Source organism: Staurois parvus, unplaced genomic scaffold, assembly GCF_062004578.1.
Source record: "Staurois parvus isolate SC_StPar_1 unplaced genomic scaffold, SC_StPar_1.0 ptg000980l, whole genome shotgun sequence".
Lineage (NCBI taxonomy): Eukaryota > Metazoa > Chordata > Amphibia > Anura > Ranidae > Staurois > Staurois parvus.
This window is the reverse complement of record NW_028318776.1, coordinates 3,733,156-3,752,486: the sequence shown is the minus strand read 5'-3', so window position 1 is coordinate 3,752,486 and position 19,331 is coordinate 3,733,156. Positions and strand designations below refer to the sequence as shown.

The window sequence follows — 19,331 nt, the reverse complement described above, 5'->3', positions numbered from 1 at the left end:
GATTATTGCCCTTTGGTCTTCCTCTTACCCGACTACCTGTTTGTTCAGCACCCCAAATAATGAACCTTGTGGCCAGGGGCCAAGACCACTCTTACATTTTCTATCCTGCCAACACCCCCGTCCCAAGCACCAATCTAGTAAGAGCTCATAGTAAGCTAGCATTAAAGGAGAAGTCAAAGCTCTTGTTGCCCTACTTCTGTGCAGGTCACAGGAGAACTCTTAGTTATGTACTGTATTCAGCCAACAGAGAGCTAAAGTCCGCTGTCAGCTGACGCCACTCAGCCAGTCCAGGCACTAGAGAGATCCCAATTTTAAATGTCGGGATCCACCCAAATGTGCCAGCTGCCCCCACCCCATCCACTGTCTGGCGTGCTCCAGTGAGAGCTGGAGGGGCAGAGCAGAGAGCAGTGACTGACAGTGCCAGGCTCTTGGCTCACTGGAAACCAAGAACTGAGTGATTAGCAGTCTTTGATCACTTGGTTCTCAGTCTTTCAGGTGGCAGGGGACAGCAGCAGCATCGGACCACTACTGCATCCACCTAGGCAACTATGTAGGTTTGTTTTTTTTAAACCCCTTACTTTTCTTTTAAAGCAGCGGTTCTCAACCTGTGGGTCGCGACCCCTTTCACAGGGGTCGCCTAAGACCATCGGAAAACACATATTTCCGATGGTCTTAGGAACCGAGACACCGCTCCTCTATCCGTCTCCAGGCGGGTCCGCCCACATGCAGATACGCCCACATACGAGTACCCGGTGTGATGACATCATCGCGCCAACCCCATCACATACACCCCGTACAAATACAGGTGTATGTGACAGGGTTGGCGCCATAATTTACTTATGTGGACCATACACACATGTGTAAAGAGCAGCTACTGTGTAGAAAGTAGCTGCTGTGTTGAAAGCAGCTACTGTGTTGAAAGCAGCAGTATTGGAGGTAAAACGACGCTTCATGAATTATAATTATAATTGTTTTTGTGATTAATCACTATGCTTTAATTATGTTTAATTTGTAACAATGAAAATACATCCTGCATATCAGATATTTAATTTTGCTACTATTATGAATCGTAATGTACAGTTATGAAGTAGCAACGAAAATAATTTTATGGTTGGGGGTCACCACAACATGAGAAACTGAATTAAAGGGTCGCGGAATTAGGAAGGTTGAGAACCACAGTTTTAAAGCATATCATACCAAGAATTAAATAAATACCATTTCACCAGTTTTTACTGTCATCAGTTATTTGCTTCTTTTTTCTATTCTACACTAGAAGTCTGAATGGTTATTACTGAAATTACAGCAGTTTTCCTGTTCTCTAGATTTTTTAAAATGAGTCAATATACCACTGTTGCATTGTACATGGGAAAACGAATTTACTTAGAAGCAGGTGTCTCTTTATGCTGAACATTTCATGAGCCAACCTATGAATAATGGCAGGTGATGACCAAGAAGCAGCATATTACTTATACATACCTTGGTAAAAGTGCAACTACTACAGACATGATACACACAAGATAGAACACTGGGTCAGCCATATGAGTGTGCATGATCCAGTATACATTGGCAGGTGGGATACAATTCACACAAGCTGCCGAAAGAGCCAAGGCGAAGACAAAGTAGGTGAGAACACTGAGAATCATCACTGTCCAGTGAATCCATGTCTGAAATAAGTAGAATGAAAAGATGTTTTATTGAGAAATACATAATTTTACAGATATCTAGAAAGCAAATCATCAATGTTTACAAGCTACAGCTTTACAACTAGAGCAAAAAGCAACCAGTATGACAAGTGCACTTATTTGCTGGCAAGCACTGGAAACAGAGCTGCTTAAGTCTAATTGGCTGCTGTGGACAGCAGAGCCTTCATTTAAAAGGGTTAATTCGTCTTAAAAAAAGAAAAAAAAAATACCCTATGCAGTCCATGAACACTATTTCACACTAAACAAATTCTATTTTAGAAACAAGCTTTTATTCTCTTCCCACAGGCCATTTGTGGATGGAGTGAAGCCTGCCCCTAACTCTTCTCTAGGACAGACCAGCCATAAGGAAGAGTGCCCCCTACTTGTACAAGAGTGAGCTCTGTCCTTCTGAGCCGAAAAAATGTGCAGCGCCATCTCCTGACACTACAGATGACCTCAGCAGCTGCAACGCTCTCTCTCCTATTGCAGCCGCTGAGCAAACGCGCTCAATGGAGAGCATTATGTCCATGTGCGGGTCTTGGAAGAACAGAAATCTCTCCTGTGCTGCTAGGGGGCATTTATCCTAATGGCTGCACCTTCCTAGTGAAGAGCACAGGACAGAGCATTTTTGGCCATGGCCATCCTAAGTAAGGACAGAAAATTCACGTAGCATTTACTTCCTGGAATCCATCTGTCCTTAGCTCAGGCATGAAGGCAGGAGGATGTGCTTAGATGAAAAAGCCCCTCCTTCCCTCCTGAAGACTCTTCGGATGTATGACATCATTTGCCTAGGCCTGGAAACCAGGAAGTAATTGAAAAAATGTAAAAAATAAATACAAGTTTAAAACAAGTAAATATGATGTAGTTCCCTATCTATTTACTAATGCTAGCAGCATAAGGATTAATAATCGTTAATGTTGGCTGAGTAACGTTCCACTGTAAATAACGCTTAAAGGGGCATAAAGTTCAGCTTGCTTTATCTTATATGGGATGTTTTACTAAAGGAAAATCCGCTTTTTCCCTTTGCAGGAGAATTTTCACTTTAAGTTCTGGTTCACACTTCTGCAGCTCAGCAAGCCACATTTTGCAAGGTCACAGCAGCCCGTTCATTTAAATGGGCTGTTGTGCTCCTGAAAATGCAGAGAAAAGGTCCCTGCGTCATTTTTTAAGTTACAACCCGCATGGAAACCGCGAATACAGCGCAAGAAGTGACTGCAGCGAATTCTAGTGCGTGTGGGTGCCATAAGGATTAATGGCACCCGCATGCATCTCTGTGTGTGTGGTTGTGAGTGGGAACAGGTGTGGACCCTCATCGGGAGCCACCTGCACACGTGTGAACCAAGCCTAAAAGGGAATCTTCCCATAGCTGAGTGATGAGGTGAAGCTCTGCTCACTTCCATTATCCAATCATGTGCAAGCAAAAATGTACTTTTTTTTTTCTCTTGCATGTGATTTGGTAAATTAATTTCCACCACATTCACAAAACTAAGGGAAACATCCTTTGCAAAGTGAACAGCATATTTGCCTTTAGTAAATGAACCTTAACATCTCTTGCCTGAAGCAGCTTTAAATTGTAGATTGCCAGTCCATCGGTAGCGGCTGAGTTTCAGTGGCATTTCAGGCAGTGCCAGGGTGATAGAGATGATAAAAGTTGAAATTGCAGTGCCTCTGCCGCTGACGAAGTGTTGCCAGCAACAGAATTTCCCATCTGACAAGTCCCTGAAGACAACACAACCAGACAGGGTGGCACAACTTCATAACAGGGTAGTTAACCACGGTGGGCATTGCAGCATGTCTGGAAGCATAGTATAGTTGTGGCTTTATCCTCTACATGAAAAACTTTGTAAATAAATTCTTATATGGACCTGTGCATGCAATGTACCTACAAGTGCACAGTTTGAGTTATTAGACCTGTTTACCTTATAAACCCTTTTATCTTTTTTTTTTTTCATGAATCTAAAGCTAGCTATACACAGACAGCTGTAAACTTCAATAGAAAAATCAAAGGAGCTGGGTAGGAAAACTGTCAGCAGAACAGCGACTACAATCAGTCGGATGTTGTCATAGTTTGGGTATTTAGGGAGCCAAGGAGTGCTGTCTGTCAACAGTACAATAGCTAGCAGGGGAGATTCTTCCATCCAGGATGTTTAGCATGGATGCTGAAATCTGTTAGACTTTTCTGCCTGCAGCAACAGCAAAAAAAAAAAAAAAAAAAATACTAGATTACTTTACACAACTAAAAAAGTGCACTGAGAATGCCCTTTAACCACTTGAGCCTCGTGCCATTTCTGACACTTCTCCCATACATATAAAAATCTGCATACATATAAAAATCTGCATTTTTTTTTTTTAAAGAAAATTCTTAAGAACCCTGAAACATTATACATTTTTTGAGCAGAGGCCCTAAGGAATAAAATGGCGGGTGATTTTTTTTATGTCTCAGAATATTTGCGCAGTGGTTTTTCAAAAGCAGTTCAATGAATTTTAGTGCACACAAACACAATATAATATCATTTTTTTTTTAAAATATAAAAGATGATGTTCCGCCAAATAACTAGACGCCAAACATGTCAAGCTTTGAAATTGTGCACATCTGTGGAATGGTGACACTAAATTATCCACAGAGACGCACACAGCTTGCCGACACAAGACAAGGTGAAAGAGACTCTGCAAAGAAGCTCCACCATTCCTCCATACTCTACCGGAGCTCCTTTGCTTCTCCGTTCTCTTCCCCTGCCAGAAATTACTGGTGTTGGTGATCAAAGGGAGGGGTGACATCACTCCCCAGGACATGTTACAGTACTCACAGGGGGAGGAGGTTACATGCTTCTCCATACGTGGAAATAACATATTTTGGACAGCTTCAGAGAAGGAAGGAGAGGCGAGAAATCCCTTGTAAATGTGTGTCAGGGTCAGTATGTGCATTCTGCAGAGCATGGACATAGTAGTAGTGTCTTTTTAAGCACATGTATAACAGAAATGCAAGGACTGCCCTTTCTGGTCTTCTAAACACTCCAGCATGTACTCACAAGAAAATAAACTAAAACTGATTATTTTTACCAAGGAAACCAATCAGGGAAAAAAAAAAATGGTAAAACTGTCACACTTTCATTTTGCAATTAGAGCTCATTTTGCATTGGGAGTTATTTGTCCAAAAAGACAAAAAACACTCAAAAAAATATAAAATATATAAAAGATAACCTCAAGAAATCAATAGCAAAATAAGAATGTTTTCACCCTGGTTTAAAGTAAAAAATCTAGCAAAAAATAGACTTTTAATGAAATTTCATTTTAGGGAAAGCATGAAATAGAAATGTTAAAACATTACAGATGACCTAATGGCTCTAGAACAAGACTTGATATTCTTCCATGAAATGTCTTGCCCAGCCTTCCAGCAGCAGTCTGTGTTGTGTATTGACTCACCAGGCTTTTGCTTTCAATTAGAAGGTGTAGCAAAACCACAAACAGAGTTGCTGTTATGATGAAGCTCCCAAAAGCATAGATATCCATATCAGAGCCAAAATAAGTCTGTAAAAGTAAAGAAGAATGTTATGAGTTATTAACGGTTTTCAGTCAATGTTATGGAGAAGTTTTTGTAGCATGACAGGGTTATAAAGCAATTGTCTTATATTCTTAATGGTTTGTATAAAACCGGGCTTTTCTATCTCACATGTGTGGGGATGAATGATCAACTAGATTTTATATGCTGCTTCATCAAATATTAACCAGATGAAGTGTCACACAATGCCATGCATTTATGTACATTTCTTTCATTTCAAATTTGTTACCAATATGCCACAGCACATGTTCACTGCAATGCCTGTATTATGGGTACACAGCCTGCTACTGTAAAGTGAGTTGTGCGGTGCAGTTAAGATGTTACTAAACCCACAACAGTAAAATCAGTCAGAATATGCAGTAAATCATGCTTGATATACTCACTGTGGAACCTGAGGGGTTAATCCTCTGCATTGCGTAAAAATGCAATTATTCATGTGGACTGTTCCTTCCTAAAGACTATTATTTATCAAATTGGAGCTGGATAAAGTTTCACTTTAACCACTTGCCTATCGGGCACTTTTACCCCCTCCCTGCCCAGGCCAATTTTCAGCTTTCAGCGCTATTGCACTTTGAATAACAATTGCGCAGTCACGCAACACTGTACCTATATGACATTTTTATCTTTTTTTTTTCACACAAATAGAGCTTTCTTTTGGTGGTATTTAATCGTCACCGGGTTTCTCATTTTTTGCACTATAAACAAAAAAAAGAGCAAAAATATTCTGTGTTTCTATTATAAAATTTTGCAAACAGGTACATTTTCTCCTTCACTGATGTGTATTGATGAGGCTGTACTGATAGGCAGCACTGAGGAGGCGGGCACTGCTGGGAATTAATGAGGAGGCACTGATGATGCTGCACTGATGGGCACAGATAGGCGGCAATAATGGGCACAGATAGGCGGCAATAATGGGCACAGATAGGCGGCAATAATGGGCACAGATAGGCGGCAATAATGGGCACAGATAGGCGGCAATAATGGGCACAGATAGGCGGCAATAATGGGCACAGATAGGCGGCAATAATGGGCGCCACTGGTGGGCACTTTTGGGGCAGCACTGATGGGCTCCACTGCTGGGCACTTTTGGGGGCGGCACTGAATCATGGCACGGATAATCAGTGCCCTGATTATCAGAGCAGATGTCCTCTGTGACACTTGCTGGCTATCGACAGTACTTTTCTCACACTGTGACAGCGTGAGGAAAGTGCTGCTGATAATCAGCAACTGTATTTACTTTGTGATCAGGCCATTTACCATGTAATGTGATCAGCTGTGTCTGTAGGACACAGTGATCACAGACAGCACCGGGTGCACGCTGCTGGGGGTGCTTTCTTGGAGGACGTCATATGGCTATAGCCTGGTTGCCAAGTAGTTAAACATATGCTATATAGAATGCGATAAACTCACCTAATATCTACAGTAATTCTAAAACATCACTGTCCTCCAACAAGTTTTTTTCGACTGCTTATGTACAAGCAAAGTTTAAAGTATAACTAAAGGCAAAGCCTTTTTTTTTTTTTTGTTTTAGACGGAGTGGAGAGGGATTAGAACCCCAGTCAAGTTTTTATTGCTCTGTGCCCCTGTTAGGGAGATTTACCGTCTTTATTTGTCCCATTTACCATTATCAATAAAAGTGAAAGTAAAAGAAAATCCCAAATTATAGGTAGTCCCCAGAACAGGAATAGTGGGGATATTTTCCAATGGGGTCACTATTTCTGGTGACAACCAGTGATTCCTTTAGTTTGGATGGATTTATACTCACTTCCTGTTTGGCTATGAAACTGGAAGCAAAGGAAAATCTCCCCAATGGGACATGGATTGCAAAAATAAACCTTACAGGGGTTATAACTCTCTCTCTTGCTCTAAGCTGACAAAAAAAAGTTTGCCTTTAGTTCCACTTTAAGAAAGTTCTTATGCATGTAGGAATTGCATGCGACTTACAGGCAGAGGCAGAGGCAACAGGCAGACCTCATCAGTACAATATTCCAGAGAGGCAGTTCTATGGTGTGTTCATTAAGAACACCACAACAGCAGAGCAAAATCAGAGCTACTGTCCATACAAAACCATCTTGGTATCATCTCTGAAATGAAATCTCATTGCTCTATTTATACATCACTCTTCATAAATCAGCCTTCTAAGCTACAAGTAATATAAATAGGTGTGTATGATGGAAAACAAATTAAAACGTTGACCTCTACAAAGGAATAATCTGTAACCTACTCACAAAGTAAGGAATAAAGAAACACGACAAGCTTTGGTAGAAAGCATCCACTATGGTGACCCAGAATGTTGATGACTGGTAAGCCTACAAGAGAAAAAAAAAAAAAAGACAGGAGCAATATTATGATGGTAAACAGGTTTACAATGTTTTTTCCCTCCTAACTGTCCCACCCCATAATCAATGTACATAACCGGACACAACCAAAGATACTCTTCCTTCTCATTTCAACAGCTATATGCTCACACCATCAGCCTGCTTTGAAACTGAATCCAGTGTGATGTGAATTTCAATTTCAAATCCAGCTACATGAAGTTTTGGAGTGCCTAGAGTTATTTTGTTTTAAAAGCGTTGTCCCCATTGAAAATTACGCTCACTACTTGTTCTGACACACAACCTTGGCACACCTGGGGACACATAATAAATGCTTTTGTTTGATAGGATACATGCTCAGGAGAATCTTCCAAGTGAATGAATTTTATAAATGCAGTGAAAGACTGGTGAAGTAAATGTTCAATGAATAACACATTCAACAATTATAAATATTTCCTTAAATCAACTAAAATATGAAAAGAAATCAAAACCTTTTTGTCACCAAATCTTTAAAACTTAATGGGCTATGACAATAATATGAGAAGCCATTGTAAGGTCCCAGCTGCTCTCACCTCTGAGGTTTGTCCTGACTTGTAGAGCTCTGGAAGCACAATAAGGGTTTCTGCTGACAAATCTTTATCGAGAATACCGTAAATTATTGGCGGCACAGATGTGAAGACCAGGTTAAACAAAATTAGCATCCAAAAATCTGTCATAGCTGTTCCTGAGAAACCACAGAAGAATTGGTACCAGAAAAGAAGATTCACAAACATCTAGAGGGAGAAAACCACAATGTAAATGTACCTGATTTCTCTTCCCAACATAGAAAAATATTAGACATCATAGTCTTCTGAACGACCAGATGCATAGCTTGGGGGCTGTGCACAAAAAGATGTGCGTGAGACTCCATATACATGCATGTCACAAAAATATTAACACCACCAACCATAACAACAACCAACCCCCACCACTCTAATGTTAACCTAATTCTATATTTAATAGTTCTTCTGGGGTTGCTAAAAAGTAATAGATGGGTTCACACACACACACACACACACACACACACACACACACACACACACACACACACACACACACACCTCTCTCCATGTCTAAACATTTGATGATGTGATCAGTCAACATAAACTCTGATTATCCCTGTCAGAAAAGATCACATGACTAAATGCCTAGCACTGCTGTGACCAATCACAACAGATCACATGTCAATTGTATACAAATGGATGCCATTCATTGTATACAATTGTGTTATTAGATGTGATTGGTCAAAGCAGGTCACATGGTACAGACAGGGCCAACCACAGCCCATCTGTATCATGTGATGAGCTTTGCCCAATCACAGCTAACCGCAACAAAAGACTGAAGGAATCAGTTTCATTCAGTAACAATGATTGCAAATATCAATGAAATACATTGGTATTAGCAAGCATAATGTGTAAAAAAAAATGATAAATTCTGATCACTTGCCCAAAGTAGTTCAATGTTATTATGGTAACATTGTATTGCTTTGGTCACAGTGTGCTGAAAAATAAAATAGTAAAAAAAAAAAAAAATGTAATAAAAAAAATAGAAACATTTGAAAAAAAAATAAAAATAAAATTCAATTAGGATTATTTTCACCAAAGAAATGCATCAGAATACATTTTGACCTAAATTTATGAAGAAATGTTATTTATTTGCAAAATTTTATAACAGAAATGAAGAAAAGTGCGTTTTGTTTCAAATGTTTCAGGTGCTTTTTGTTTTATTTAGCAAAACATAAAAAAACTCAGTGGTGATTAAATACCACCAAAAGAAAACTATGTCTGTGAAAAAAATGATATAAAATCCATATGGGTACAGTGTTGCATGACCGCGCAATTGTCATTCAAAGTGCGACAGCGCTGAAAGCTGAAAATTGCCCTGGGCAGGAAGGGGGTATAAGTGCCCGGTATTGAAGTGGCTAGACAAATGATGTCATGCATCCCAGCAGTCTTCAGAAGGGATGGGAGTGTTTTCAGCTCAGCTGAGTTAAAGGCAGATGGATTCCAGGAAGTAAATGCTACATAAATCATCTGCCCTTACTCAGTATGGTCATGGCCAGAAATGCCAGGCGGTGCTTTTCAAAATGATTTCTCAGCAAAATAAAGCATTGAGACATGGATGGATGAGGTAGTTTTCTTTCAATATTAACAAAGAATTAAATAGCATTTTCGTTTTATGATGCTCAGATGCAGTGCAGTTCCACTTTCATATAGCTTTATAATAACACTGGAATACAGGACCCTATATAATTCACTAAACAGTAAATATTACCTACGTTACAAACACTACTTCATAACAATATAAAAACTTTCCATTCTGATATGTTACAGTTGAACTGTCAGACTCTGGGGGATTAGTAATAACTATAGTAAAACAACCAGGTAAAAAAGAAAGCATACTTTTAGTATGAAATGCAAATGTATCCCCATGCTGCTTTAATCTCTCAAAAATAATTCATTACAAACCTTGGAAAAGCTGCTCTCATCCGTTTTATTACCAACTCAAAAAAAAACACAAACCTATATAAATATATAAAGTGTAGCGCTTCTCCCTTCCAAAATTACTGTGCAAACAAAAAAAATATATTTTTAAAAATTTTCTTGAATTCAATTGTCACCCAAGAGAAGTATGATCTTCATGAAGTTCTGCCCAAGCCTAAATCTGGTCAGCTTCTCTTTGAGCTGCGAGACTTCTGGTTTATCTTTGATAATTGAAATATGCCACTACTGTGACATTGTCCAACTGAACACAGGATGGATGGCCTTGCAGTCAGGAGGTCCAGGGACAAATTAAATTGCTTTGAGCACAAAGACATTGATTCTGATGCAAGATTTCTCTGGCAACCAAGTCCCCTGTACCAGAAGAGTATCTAGGACTTCTCCCCATTCCTAGATTGTAAGCTCGAAAGAGCAGGGCCCTCGATCCCCTCATGTTTTGCATTGTATTGGTATTGTTCTGTCACATGTTCTCTGTAATGTACAGCGCTGAGCGAACTATTGGCGCTTTATAAATACTGTATAATAATAATAATAATCCCAACAGGCTGGCATCCATCAGGAAAACCTTTCAGGCCAGTGGGGGGAAGGACATCCTGACTCCAGTGCTGGACTTGTGACCCCCCAGGCCAGTTGTTAATAGGAAAGCAGAGGAACTGATAGGAACACCAGGATTTCATACAAAGAAAGCAATACAAAGAGAACAGGATACATTTTCATACAAGTACATTGTACAGCAGGCACATAGCAAGAATATGAAAAGTTGGGTTTACAAATTCTTTAAACATACAAAAGGTGTTTTAAACAAAAGTGCTAGAATTCATACAACCTAAAAAAAAAACAAAAAAAAATATATTTTTTAGTTTATTTTCTACTTACAACATTTTTGTAGAAAAAGTATAGAATCATATTGGCAAGGCGAACGTAGCACCAGTGACCATGAACAAGCAGTAACTTCCTCAGGTGCTTGAAGTGAGAAACTGCAAAGTCACTTGACATCACTGCCTGCAATACACAAATAGAAATACCAATACATAAAGAAAGTGATATCCTGCTACACTGCATGGTGTAAGTAAGTGACTGCACAGTCACTACCTTTTCATTAATATAATATACAGTGCATCCAGAAAGTATTCACAGCTTTTGCCACATTTTATTATGTTACAGCCTTTTTCCAAAATGGATTAAATTCATTTTTTTCCCTCAACATTCTACAAACAATACCCCATAATGACAACGTGACAGAAGTTAGTTTTGAAATCTGCAGTACCTCTCAAGCTCCATGAGGTTGGATGGGGAGCATCAGTGCACAGCCATGCTCAGACCTCTCCAGAGATGTTCAATCGGGTTCATGTCTGGGCTCTGACTGGGCCACTCCAGGACATTCACAGAGTTGGCCCATAGCCACTCCTTTGTTATGTAGGCTGTGTGCTTAGGGTTGTTGTCCTGTTGAAAAATGAAACATCGCCCCAGTCTAAGGTCCAGATTGCTCTGGAACAGGTTTTCATCAAGGATGTCTCTGTACATTTCTGCATTCATCTTTCCTTTGATTCTGACTAGTCTCCCAGTTCCTGCCACTGAAAATCATCCCCACAGCATGATGCTGCCACCACCGTGCTTCACTGTAGGGATGGTATTGGCCAGGTGGTGAGCGGTGCCTGGTTTCCTCCAGACATGACGCTTGGCATTCAGGCCAAAGAGTTCAATACTTGTTTCATCAGACCAGAGAATTTAGTTTCTCATGGTCTGAGTCCCTCACGTGCCTTTTGGCAAACTCCAGGCGGACTGCCTTTGGCCTTTTACTGAGGAGTGGCTTCTGTCTGGCCACTCTACCATAGAGGCCTGATTGCTGGAATGCTGCAGAGATGGTTGTTCTTCTGTGAAGGTTCTCCTCTCTCCACAGAAAAATGCTGGAGCTCTTTCAGAGTGACCATCGGGTGCTTGGTTACCTCCCTGGCTAAGGCCCTGCTCCCTCGATCGCTCATTTTGGCCGGGCGGCCCGCTCTAGGAAGATTCCTGGTGGTTCCAACCTTCTTCCATTTACAGATGATGGAGGCCACTGTGCTCATTGGGACCTGCAATGCTGCAGAAATTTTTCTGTACCCTTCCTCAGATCTGTGCCTTGATACAATCCTGTTTCGGAGATCTACGGGCAATTCCTTGGACTTCATGGCTTGGTTTGTGCTCTGACATGCACTGTTAACTGTGGGACCTTATATAGACAGGTTTATGCCTTTCCTAATCATGCCCAATCAACTGAATTTCCCACAGGTGGACTCCAATCAAGTTGTGGAAACATCTCAAGGATGATCAGTGGGAACAGGATGCACCAGAGCTCATTTTTGAGTGTCATGGCAAAGGCGGTGAATACTTATGTACATGTGTTTTTTTTTTTTTTTTTTTATTTTTAACACATTGCAAAGATTTCAAAACTAATTTATTTCACGTTGTCATTATGGGGGTATTGTTTGTATAATGTTGTTGGGAAAAAAATGAATTTAATCCATTTTGGAATAAGGCTGTAACATAACAAAATGTGGCTACAGTTAAGCGCTGTGAATACTTTCTGGATGCACTGTATATATGACCAATTGTTGTGTTTTATTCATTTCTAAACCTATAGGTCAATCTAAATTACAAATTAACCACACTACAGCTAAATTTAACCTGAATGATTACATGAATAAAACACGTGCTTGTTATACAACTAGATATAATTAGTACATAAAGCACACATATGCACGGACCTGCTAATTACGTATGCAGAATAAAAGCGTTATGCAATTTTCATCTTGATTACCACAGCTTATACTGTCAAATTAAATCACACATTAGAATAAAGGTGTTGAGATAAACATAAGCATGTGATTGTGCACATGTGGGTCTATCTGCTATAACTGATATCAAAATGCGTATCATCTCCAAGATGAAACAGATATAAACAGTTTCTACATTGATGTGCAACCCTGGAGTGACTCTTTCATAAACATGAAAGTGCCAGAAAGCATCAATGGTCATAGGCCAAGGACGCAATAGGGGTGCCATAGAGAAAGAAAAATATGAAAAACTGATATTGCAAAGTTGTTCTCAAAATGCTTGCTGCCTCATGTTATGTTATTCCAATGGCTTCAGTACTTTCTGAGTAACAGACCCAGACATGTATGCAGATCAGAAGTTAAAGTAGTATTAAACCTTCAGCATTCCCCTGCAAACTATTTATTCAAGTTCTTAGTCCCAACACTTGCACTTTACAACTTCAAAAGCGGATTGCTCCTGCTCTCTCAGTGCCGCTTCCCTGAACTTCTGGTCTCCACAGGAAGATGGTATCCAGTCTTTCCGTTAGCTTGGAGAAGGGTGTGGGAGGAGCAGGGAAGTGCCTTGCCATCCTAGGCTATGGGGCTGTGTGTTTCTATTTATGCATACAGTGTAAAGAGAGGCAATCCTAGTCCCTGCATTAAAGAGTGGCTCCATAGGATGCTTCCAGAGAAAGGAGCCACCCTGAAACAGTAAATCTATCATGGCACCAGCTTAAACTGTAACATAGGCAAGGAAGCAACATACTCCATAAGTGATTAAATCAGCTACTAAAAGTGCTTAATATCACTTTAATACTTCTTGCTAACCTTCTAATTTTAATCTGTATGCTTGTTCCTGGTAATTGACTAAGAAGGTATTGAGGTCAGGGATAGCCAAGCAAAAACTTAAAGCTATAGCAGTAACTGTATTTCTTTCAGCACATTTCTCCTTTTTTTTTCTACTGCTTCAGTACAATTTGGGTAAATGTTCAGTTTGCACTCTGCATTGCATTTTCATATGCAGCTATGTTGATCCTCTACAGCTCATGAACATGGGAATCTACATGGGTGTCAACAGCATTCACACAGGAGTAATCATAAAAATGCTGTATACTGACAGTAGAGTGTTTGGCATCCCTAGAAAGACACCCTTCCTGGGGACACATAAAATAAGCAGATTGCCATGGTCTATGTTACCTGGGGTTCTAATTTTAATAAATCATACAAGTCAATAGTCTGATTTTAGTTGGTTAGAGTTAAAACGGTACCTGCATGCCTTCCTGGCCAGAAATGCCAATCCCAACGTCAGCTACCTGAATCATGCTCACATCATTGGCACCATCACCTTCAAACACAAATTAAATTAGGGTAAAAGAAATAAAAAAAAAAAAATTAAATTTAAGCACAAACCAATATACTTATACTAACCTATGGCTAGAGTCATGACCTGCAAATTATTCCGGACCAGTTTAACCACTTGGCTTTTTTGCAGTGGAGTTGCCCTACAGCAGATGACAGCTCTGCATCGCTGGGTGAGGTAGAGGAACCTTTTTTGTAGGGCTTCCTGCAGTGCAAACTCCAGGCTCTTTCCATCTATGATTAAGGCAAAGTGCTGCTCTTTCTTCAAAGGGTCACTTGAGTTAACATGGCTTTCAATCTCAGCAATCATGTGATTCATTAACACTTCACAAGTTCCCTGCAGTAGAAAAGAGGGTGGAAGTGAGCGTATAACCATATACAGCACAGTAAAGAACTCATATTTAATTTCTAGCGCAGATATGGAAATGTAAATTTGTTGCTGAACTGTCATTCGGATACCGTGCATCTAGGCTCTGTTCACACCTATGCAGCTGCAAATGAGCTCAAGTGTTGGACTTATTCACATCATACCAAAATGAATGATACTTTGTTACCATGTGGTTTGGTGTGGGGTGCCATTAAGAATAGCACCCCACGCATGCGTTAGCAAAGTGCGTGGGGTGCCATTAGGAATTAATGGCACTGTGTCTATTTGCAAAGGGGCTTAAAGCAGAAATAAAGTCCCACTTATAAAAATGGAGTAGGCAGGCTCTTTAGCGCAGAAAGACTCAACATACAAGGTCTCTTCTGCAACAAAAGAAACCTACTTGCCTGCTTGCAGTCTGCTTTGAAATGTACACTGAGTTGTACAAGTGTGCCAGGGTGACTGCACTTCTGTGAATGTGCAAGAGTGAAGTCATCCCACGCTGGCCAATGAAGACGGCCACACTGACACCCAGAAGAAGTTTTGTGGAGGATGAAAACACCAGGTGAGAGAAGTCAGATCATTGAAGGAAAGGTAAGCAGAGTTTCTCTGCTTTAAGGGCCATTTTTGTTTTTGATACAAATTGTCAGCTGTTTGCAGGGGCGGACTGACAACTCATGGGGCCCCCGGGCAATAGGGGATTATGGGGCCCCTGTGTCCTTGCCCAAACTCAAAAAAGCCTATGAAAAAGGTACCAGGGGCATCTCATGGGGCCCCCCAACTGGCCCGGGGCCCTCGGGCAGTGCCAGAGTTTCCAAATGGTCAGTCTGCCCCAGGCTGTTCGCTATTTAGATTACCAATCTTTGTACTTTTCCACTAGTTTTACACTACCTGAACGTTCCATGGCAAACATTTATAAAATGGAAAACCACACAATACCTTTCGGTTGAACTTCAGGCAAACCGCTAAGTATGCAAAAGAAATATGTATTTGAGAGATGTTTTATCAGCCAAAAGGATCTGTATTATTCCCACCCAGACCTGAGATTTACACAGCTCTGACACAGAGCACAATCCTACTTGGCAGAAAAGGGGAGCTGATCTTTTACTGCTGCAGTTTCATGGACATGTCTTTTCTTCACCCCTACCCTGTGACTGGCCAGTAAAATTAGAAGCAACGTACCGATGAGCTCATTTCTCAGTCATTCTGCTTTCTCCTGCTATCAGCATGCTCTCTGCACTGCAGCACTCCTAACTGGCTTCTTATGCTGCCTCTCCCTTTCCTAGTTTGAGCTCTGCTGTGTCTTTCATTCTGCCTGGTGAAATCGTTTAGATGCTTGGGTAGGCAGTACAACTATTTCTTTATAAATAGGCACAAATGACTATTAAGTATGATATTTAAAACATTACCACATTCTTACCACTAGATCTGTCTACACATTATTTAGAGTCCTAAATAATGTGTAGTACCATGTGTTTTTGTGCGGCATGATTTTTAGGAATCATGCACTTCTTTTGCCCCATTTCTTGCCTGTAGGACAGCCCTCTGAAATTGATGAGCTGCCCTAGATGTGATGGAAAAGAATGTGAGGAAATGTGCAAAAAAAAAAGTGTATGCGCTCCTGCGCACCTGAGAGGTCTGAAAAGACCCAAGACAACAAATGTCTGACTAGCCAGATAGCACAAACTGTGGTCAAATCTAAGAGATAGAAATTTTTATAAAACTTAAGGGAAATCTGTCCTAAGTGAAACATGGAGGCCACCACTGCCGACATCTCTTTCTGAAGATACTAGTCGTCTAGCTGTCAGGATTTTTCTTCTGGTCTTAATTAATCAGAACAAAATACAAAAAGGTCAGGATTTTGCTTATGTTTTTGGATTCTATCTGGGTGTGTATGGTTTTCACATACATTTTTAGTAGTGTCACCGTGGCAGCCCCCATATATGTCTCAGCACAGGTTTCCTTTAGAATGACACTCACATTGTCCAGTCCACTCAGGGTCAGAATCTTGTCACTGTGTTCCAGCAGCTTGCAGGCATAGGCAATATTTACCGCCGTTTCTTCCTTGTCCCCGGTAAGCATCCAGATTTTAATAGCAGCTTCTCTCAAGGACTCTATTGTATCTGGAACTCCTTCCTGAAGACGATCCTCTATTCCAGTGGCCCCTACAGAATACAATGTACACCTGAGAACACTAAACTCCAAGAGCAAAAGGACTTGATTTATTAAAAAAGGGGAGCAAAACATTCCTGCTTTCAGTCTGTCAACTCTGAATTGCTTTGAAGATGGGATTGTCATACTCACTGAAAAATCCTTTCTTCTGAATTCTTTGATCAGATTGAAAGCTCCAACAAGCAGGGCCCTCTGATCACTACTGTATTAATTTGTATTGTAATTGTATTGTCTGCCCTTATATTGTAAAGTACTGTGTAAGCTGTTGGTGCTATATAAATCCTGCATTAGAATAATAATTGGGCACAGCTGAGATTTCACCACTGTATTACAGTAACTACCTTCAGGAGTAGGATATTAGGCAAAAAAAAAAAGAAGAACTGCCTGGGGCAGACACAGACCATAACCAAACCTCCCTAATCTGCTAGATTCAGTTCAGTCAGAAGCGGTCCACAGAGAACAACATTTCATGGGGGGAGGAGGGGGACAAAAAACAATCAGAGGGGTGGGTGCTGAGTCTTTTAATAAACTCAGAGAAAAGGATTTTACAGCAAGTACAAAAATCCCATTTTTTTTATCAATTCATTGAAGACCACATCTGAGATCTTGATCTCAAACCATTGGAATGTCCTTAAGCTGTGTCTACCAGGAATGGGAAATGAACAACTTTCCCAAAGTAGGAACAGAAAATGCTGCCTATAAGAGCAGAGGCAGAAAAACTGCTCTATAAGAGGTCCTCTGACTGGAAATGCATAGGAGGCAGGTTCACCTTGAGAAGCAGCCCCCAGAGCCACCATACGTCCCTTCCAAGAGCTCGGAGAGGTAAGACATACTATAGGATGCTGTGGCTAAGAGGTAATCCCACACACCAGGAGACATCTAGCCAGTGCCAAGAAAACTATCTTCTGGACACTTGAACAAGGCGGGAGAGGGAGAAAGTGTTGCGGTTGAGAGCTGAAATTAAACTCGGAAGCAGAAGGTTTAGGACATTAACACTGCTACATCCCTGTAAAGGCCAGCTCAGCAACAGGTCACACAGAAGTGATAGTAACCAGGAAGGAACCCAAAGCATAAGGTAAGAAGAGGAAATTACCCACAGAAGCCCAAAAGCAGCAGGCCCACAAAGAAAACCATATGCAACCAATGAATCACAAAAGGTAAAATACAGAAAATACATAATTCACTCTATACCACAGCCTATCACTAGAAGGTCAACGGCCCAATACTAAGGTCTGAAGCACTGAGATGTAAGCCAGATGGCACTCAGGTGCAAGTTGATACCAATGTGACTGTAAATAGGTCCAGATTGTTCCAACCAAGTAACCCAGGGTGAAATTTCGGCACAAGAGACAAAGAATTCCTATCAGGAACAAAGGTAAAAACTGTATTGAGGGTAAATGACCCAATGCGCACAGTGCAGGAATATGAGCTGCCTTTAGCAGAGGGTATTTAGCCACCTTTGGGGGGCTGCCATGGCAAAAAAATGTTTATTATATTTTAACCAGTGCTAAACAGTTCAATTTTTATTTACTAAGAAACCCTGGGGTTAGGATTTAAAGGGCTTTCTAGGATAAATGAAGAACTGAAAGAGTTCAGCTTGTTTATTTTATGGTTACACAACGTATCCAGTCACATTCCCCACTTTCCACTTATGTCCCTCAGCCTTGTAATGGTGGGCATTGGAAAGACGCCTTGATATCTTTACCTTGGGTGCTAAAAGGTCTTGTCCCAGCACAGCAGTGTTTATATCCAGCAGTTTGCTTTTCTCCTGTACTACCTGCATATGTAGCAGCATCTGTTATAAAGAACAATGGCTTTGGAGGAATGCTTTGCTCTGCTGTGTTTTCTGAAAGAAGAATAAAATTCTGCCCGTAAAGCCGGCCATAGAAGGAAGGATCGAACCTTGGCCAGTTCAGCAGGGATTTGGTCCATCTATGGGCAGGCTGGTTGTACTGAAGTCAATCCATTGATTAACTTTAGTACAACCAGCCTGTCGGATTTTCTGCAAGCGATTACTGCCAGTGGCTATAGCCACCAGGATTGATCATTGTGTTCCGGCAAGGCTCCCTGCTGGCAGAACACAATAGCTCCACGGGAGGCATGGTGGAAGGAAAGACATTCGGATCATCTATGACGGTGGTCTCCAAACTGGGGCCTAGGGATCGGATGTGGCCCTTTGCTTGCTTTTATCCAGCCCTCGGGGCAATATTTCATCCGCTTACACAAACAATGGGGCATGATTCCTCCAACTGACACCAATAAAGGGGCACATTTCCTCCCAATGACACCAACGATGGGGCAGTTTCTCCCAAAGACACCAATGATTGTGCACAATTCCTCCCAATGACACCAACGATGGGGCATAATTCTTTCCGCCAAATTACACCAACGATGGGGCATAATTCTTTCCACCCAATGACACCAACGATGGGGCACAATTCCTCTCACTGACACCAGAGATGAAGCATTTTTTACTCCCACTGATGCCAGAACATTTTTGTACTGCCAATTGTCACAGTCCAGCCTCCCTAAAGTTTGAAGAACAATA

The 19,331-nt window shown here is 40.9% G+C and overlaps 1 protein-coding gene across 1 annotated transcript in view; it reads right to left on the bottom strand.

The window, feature by feature from the left end:
* ATP10D (ATPase phospholipid transporting 10D (putative)) overlaps positions 1-19,331 on the bottom strand; it is a 107,215-nt gene that overhangs the window by 6,816 nt on the left and 81,068 nt on the right. Inside the window, exons 15-22 of the mRNA XM_089657301.1 lie at positions 16,592-16,776; positions 14,317-14,584; positions 14,157-14,233; positions 10,973-11,098; positions 8,129-8,329; positions 7,470-7,550; positions 5,106-5,210; positions 1,477-1,664 (exon numbers count right to left, since the gene is read on the bottom strand). Of these exons, the coding sequence (XP_089513427.1) occupies positions 1,477-1,664; positions 5,106-5,210; positions 7,470-7,550; positions 8,129-8,329; positions 10,973-11,098; positions 14,157-14,233; positions 14,317-14,584; positions 16,592-16,776 (1,231 nt within the window). The remainder of the gene's footprint in view (positions 1-1,476; positions 1,665-5,105; positions 5,211-7,469; positions 7,551-8,128; positions 8,330-10,972; positions 11,099-14,156; positions 14,234-14,316; positions 14,585-16,591; positions 16,777-19,331) is intronic.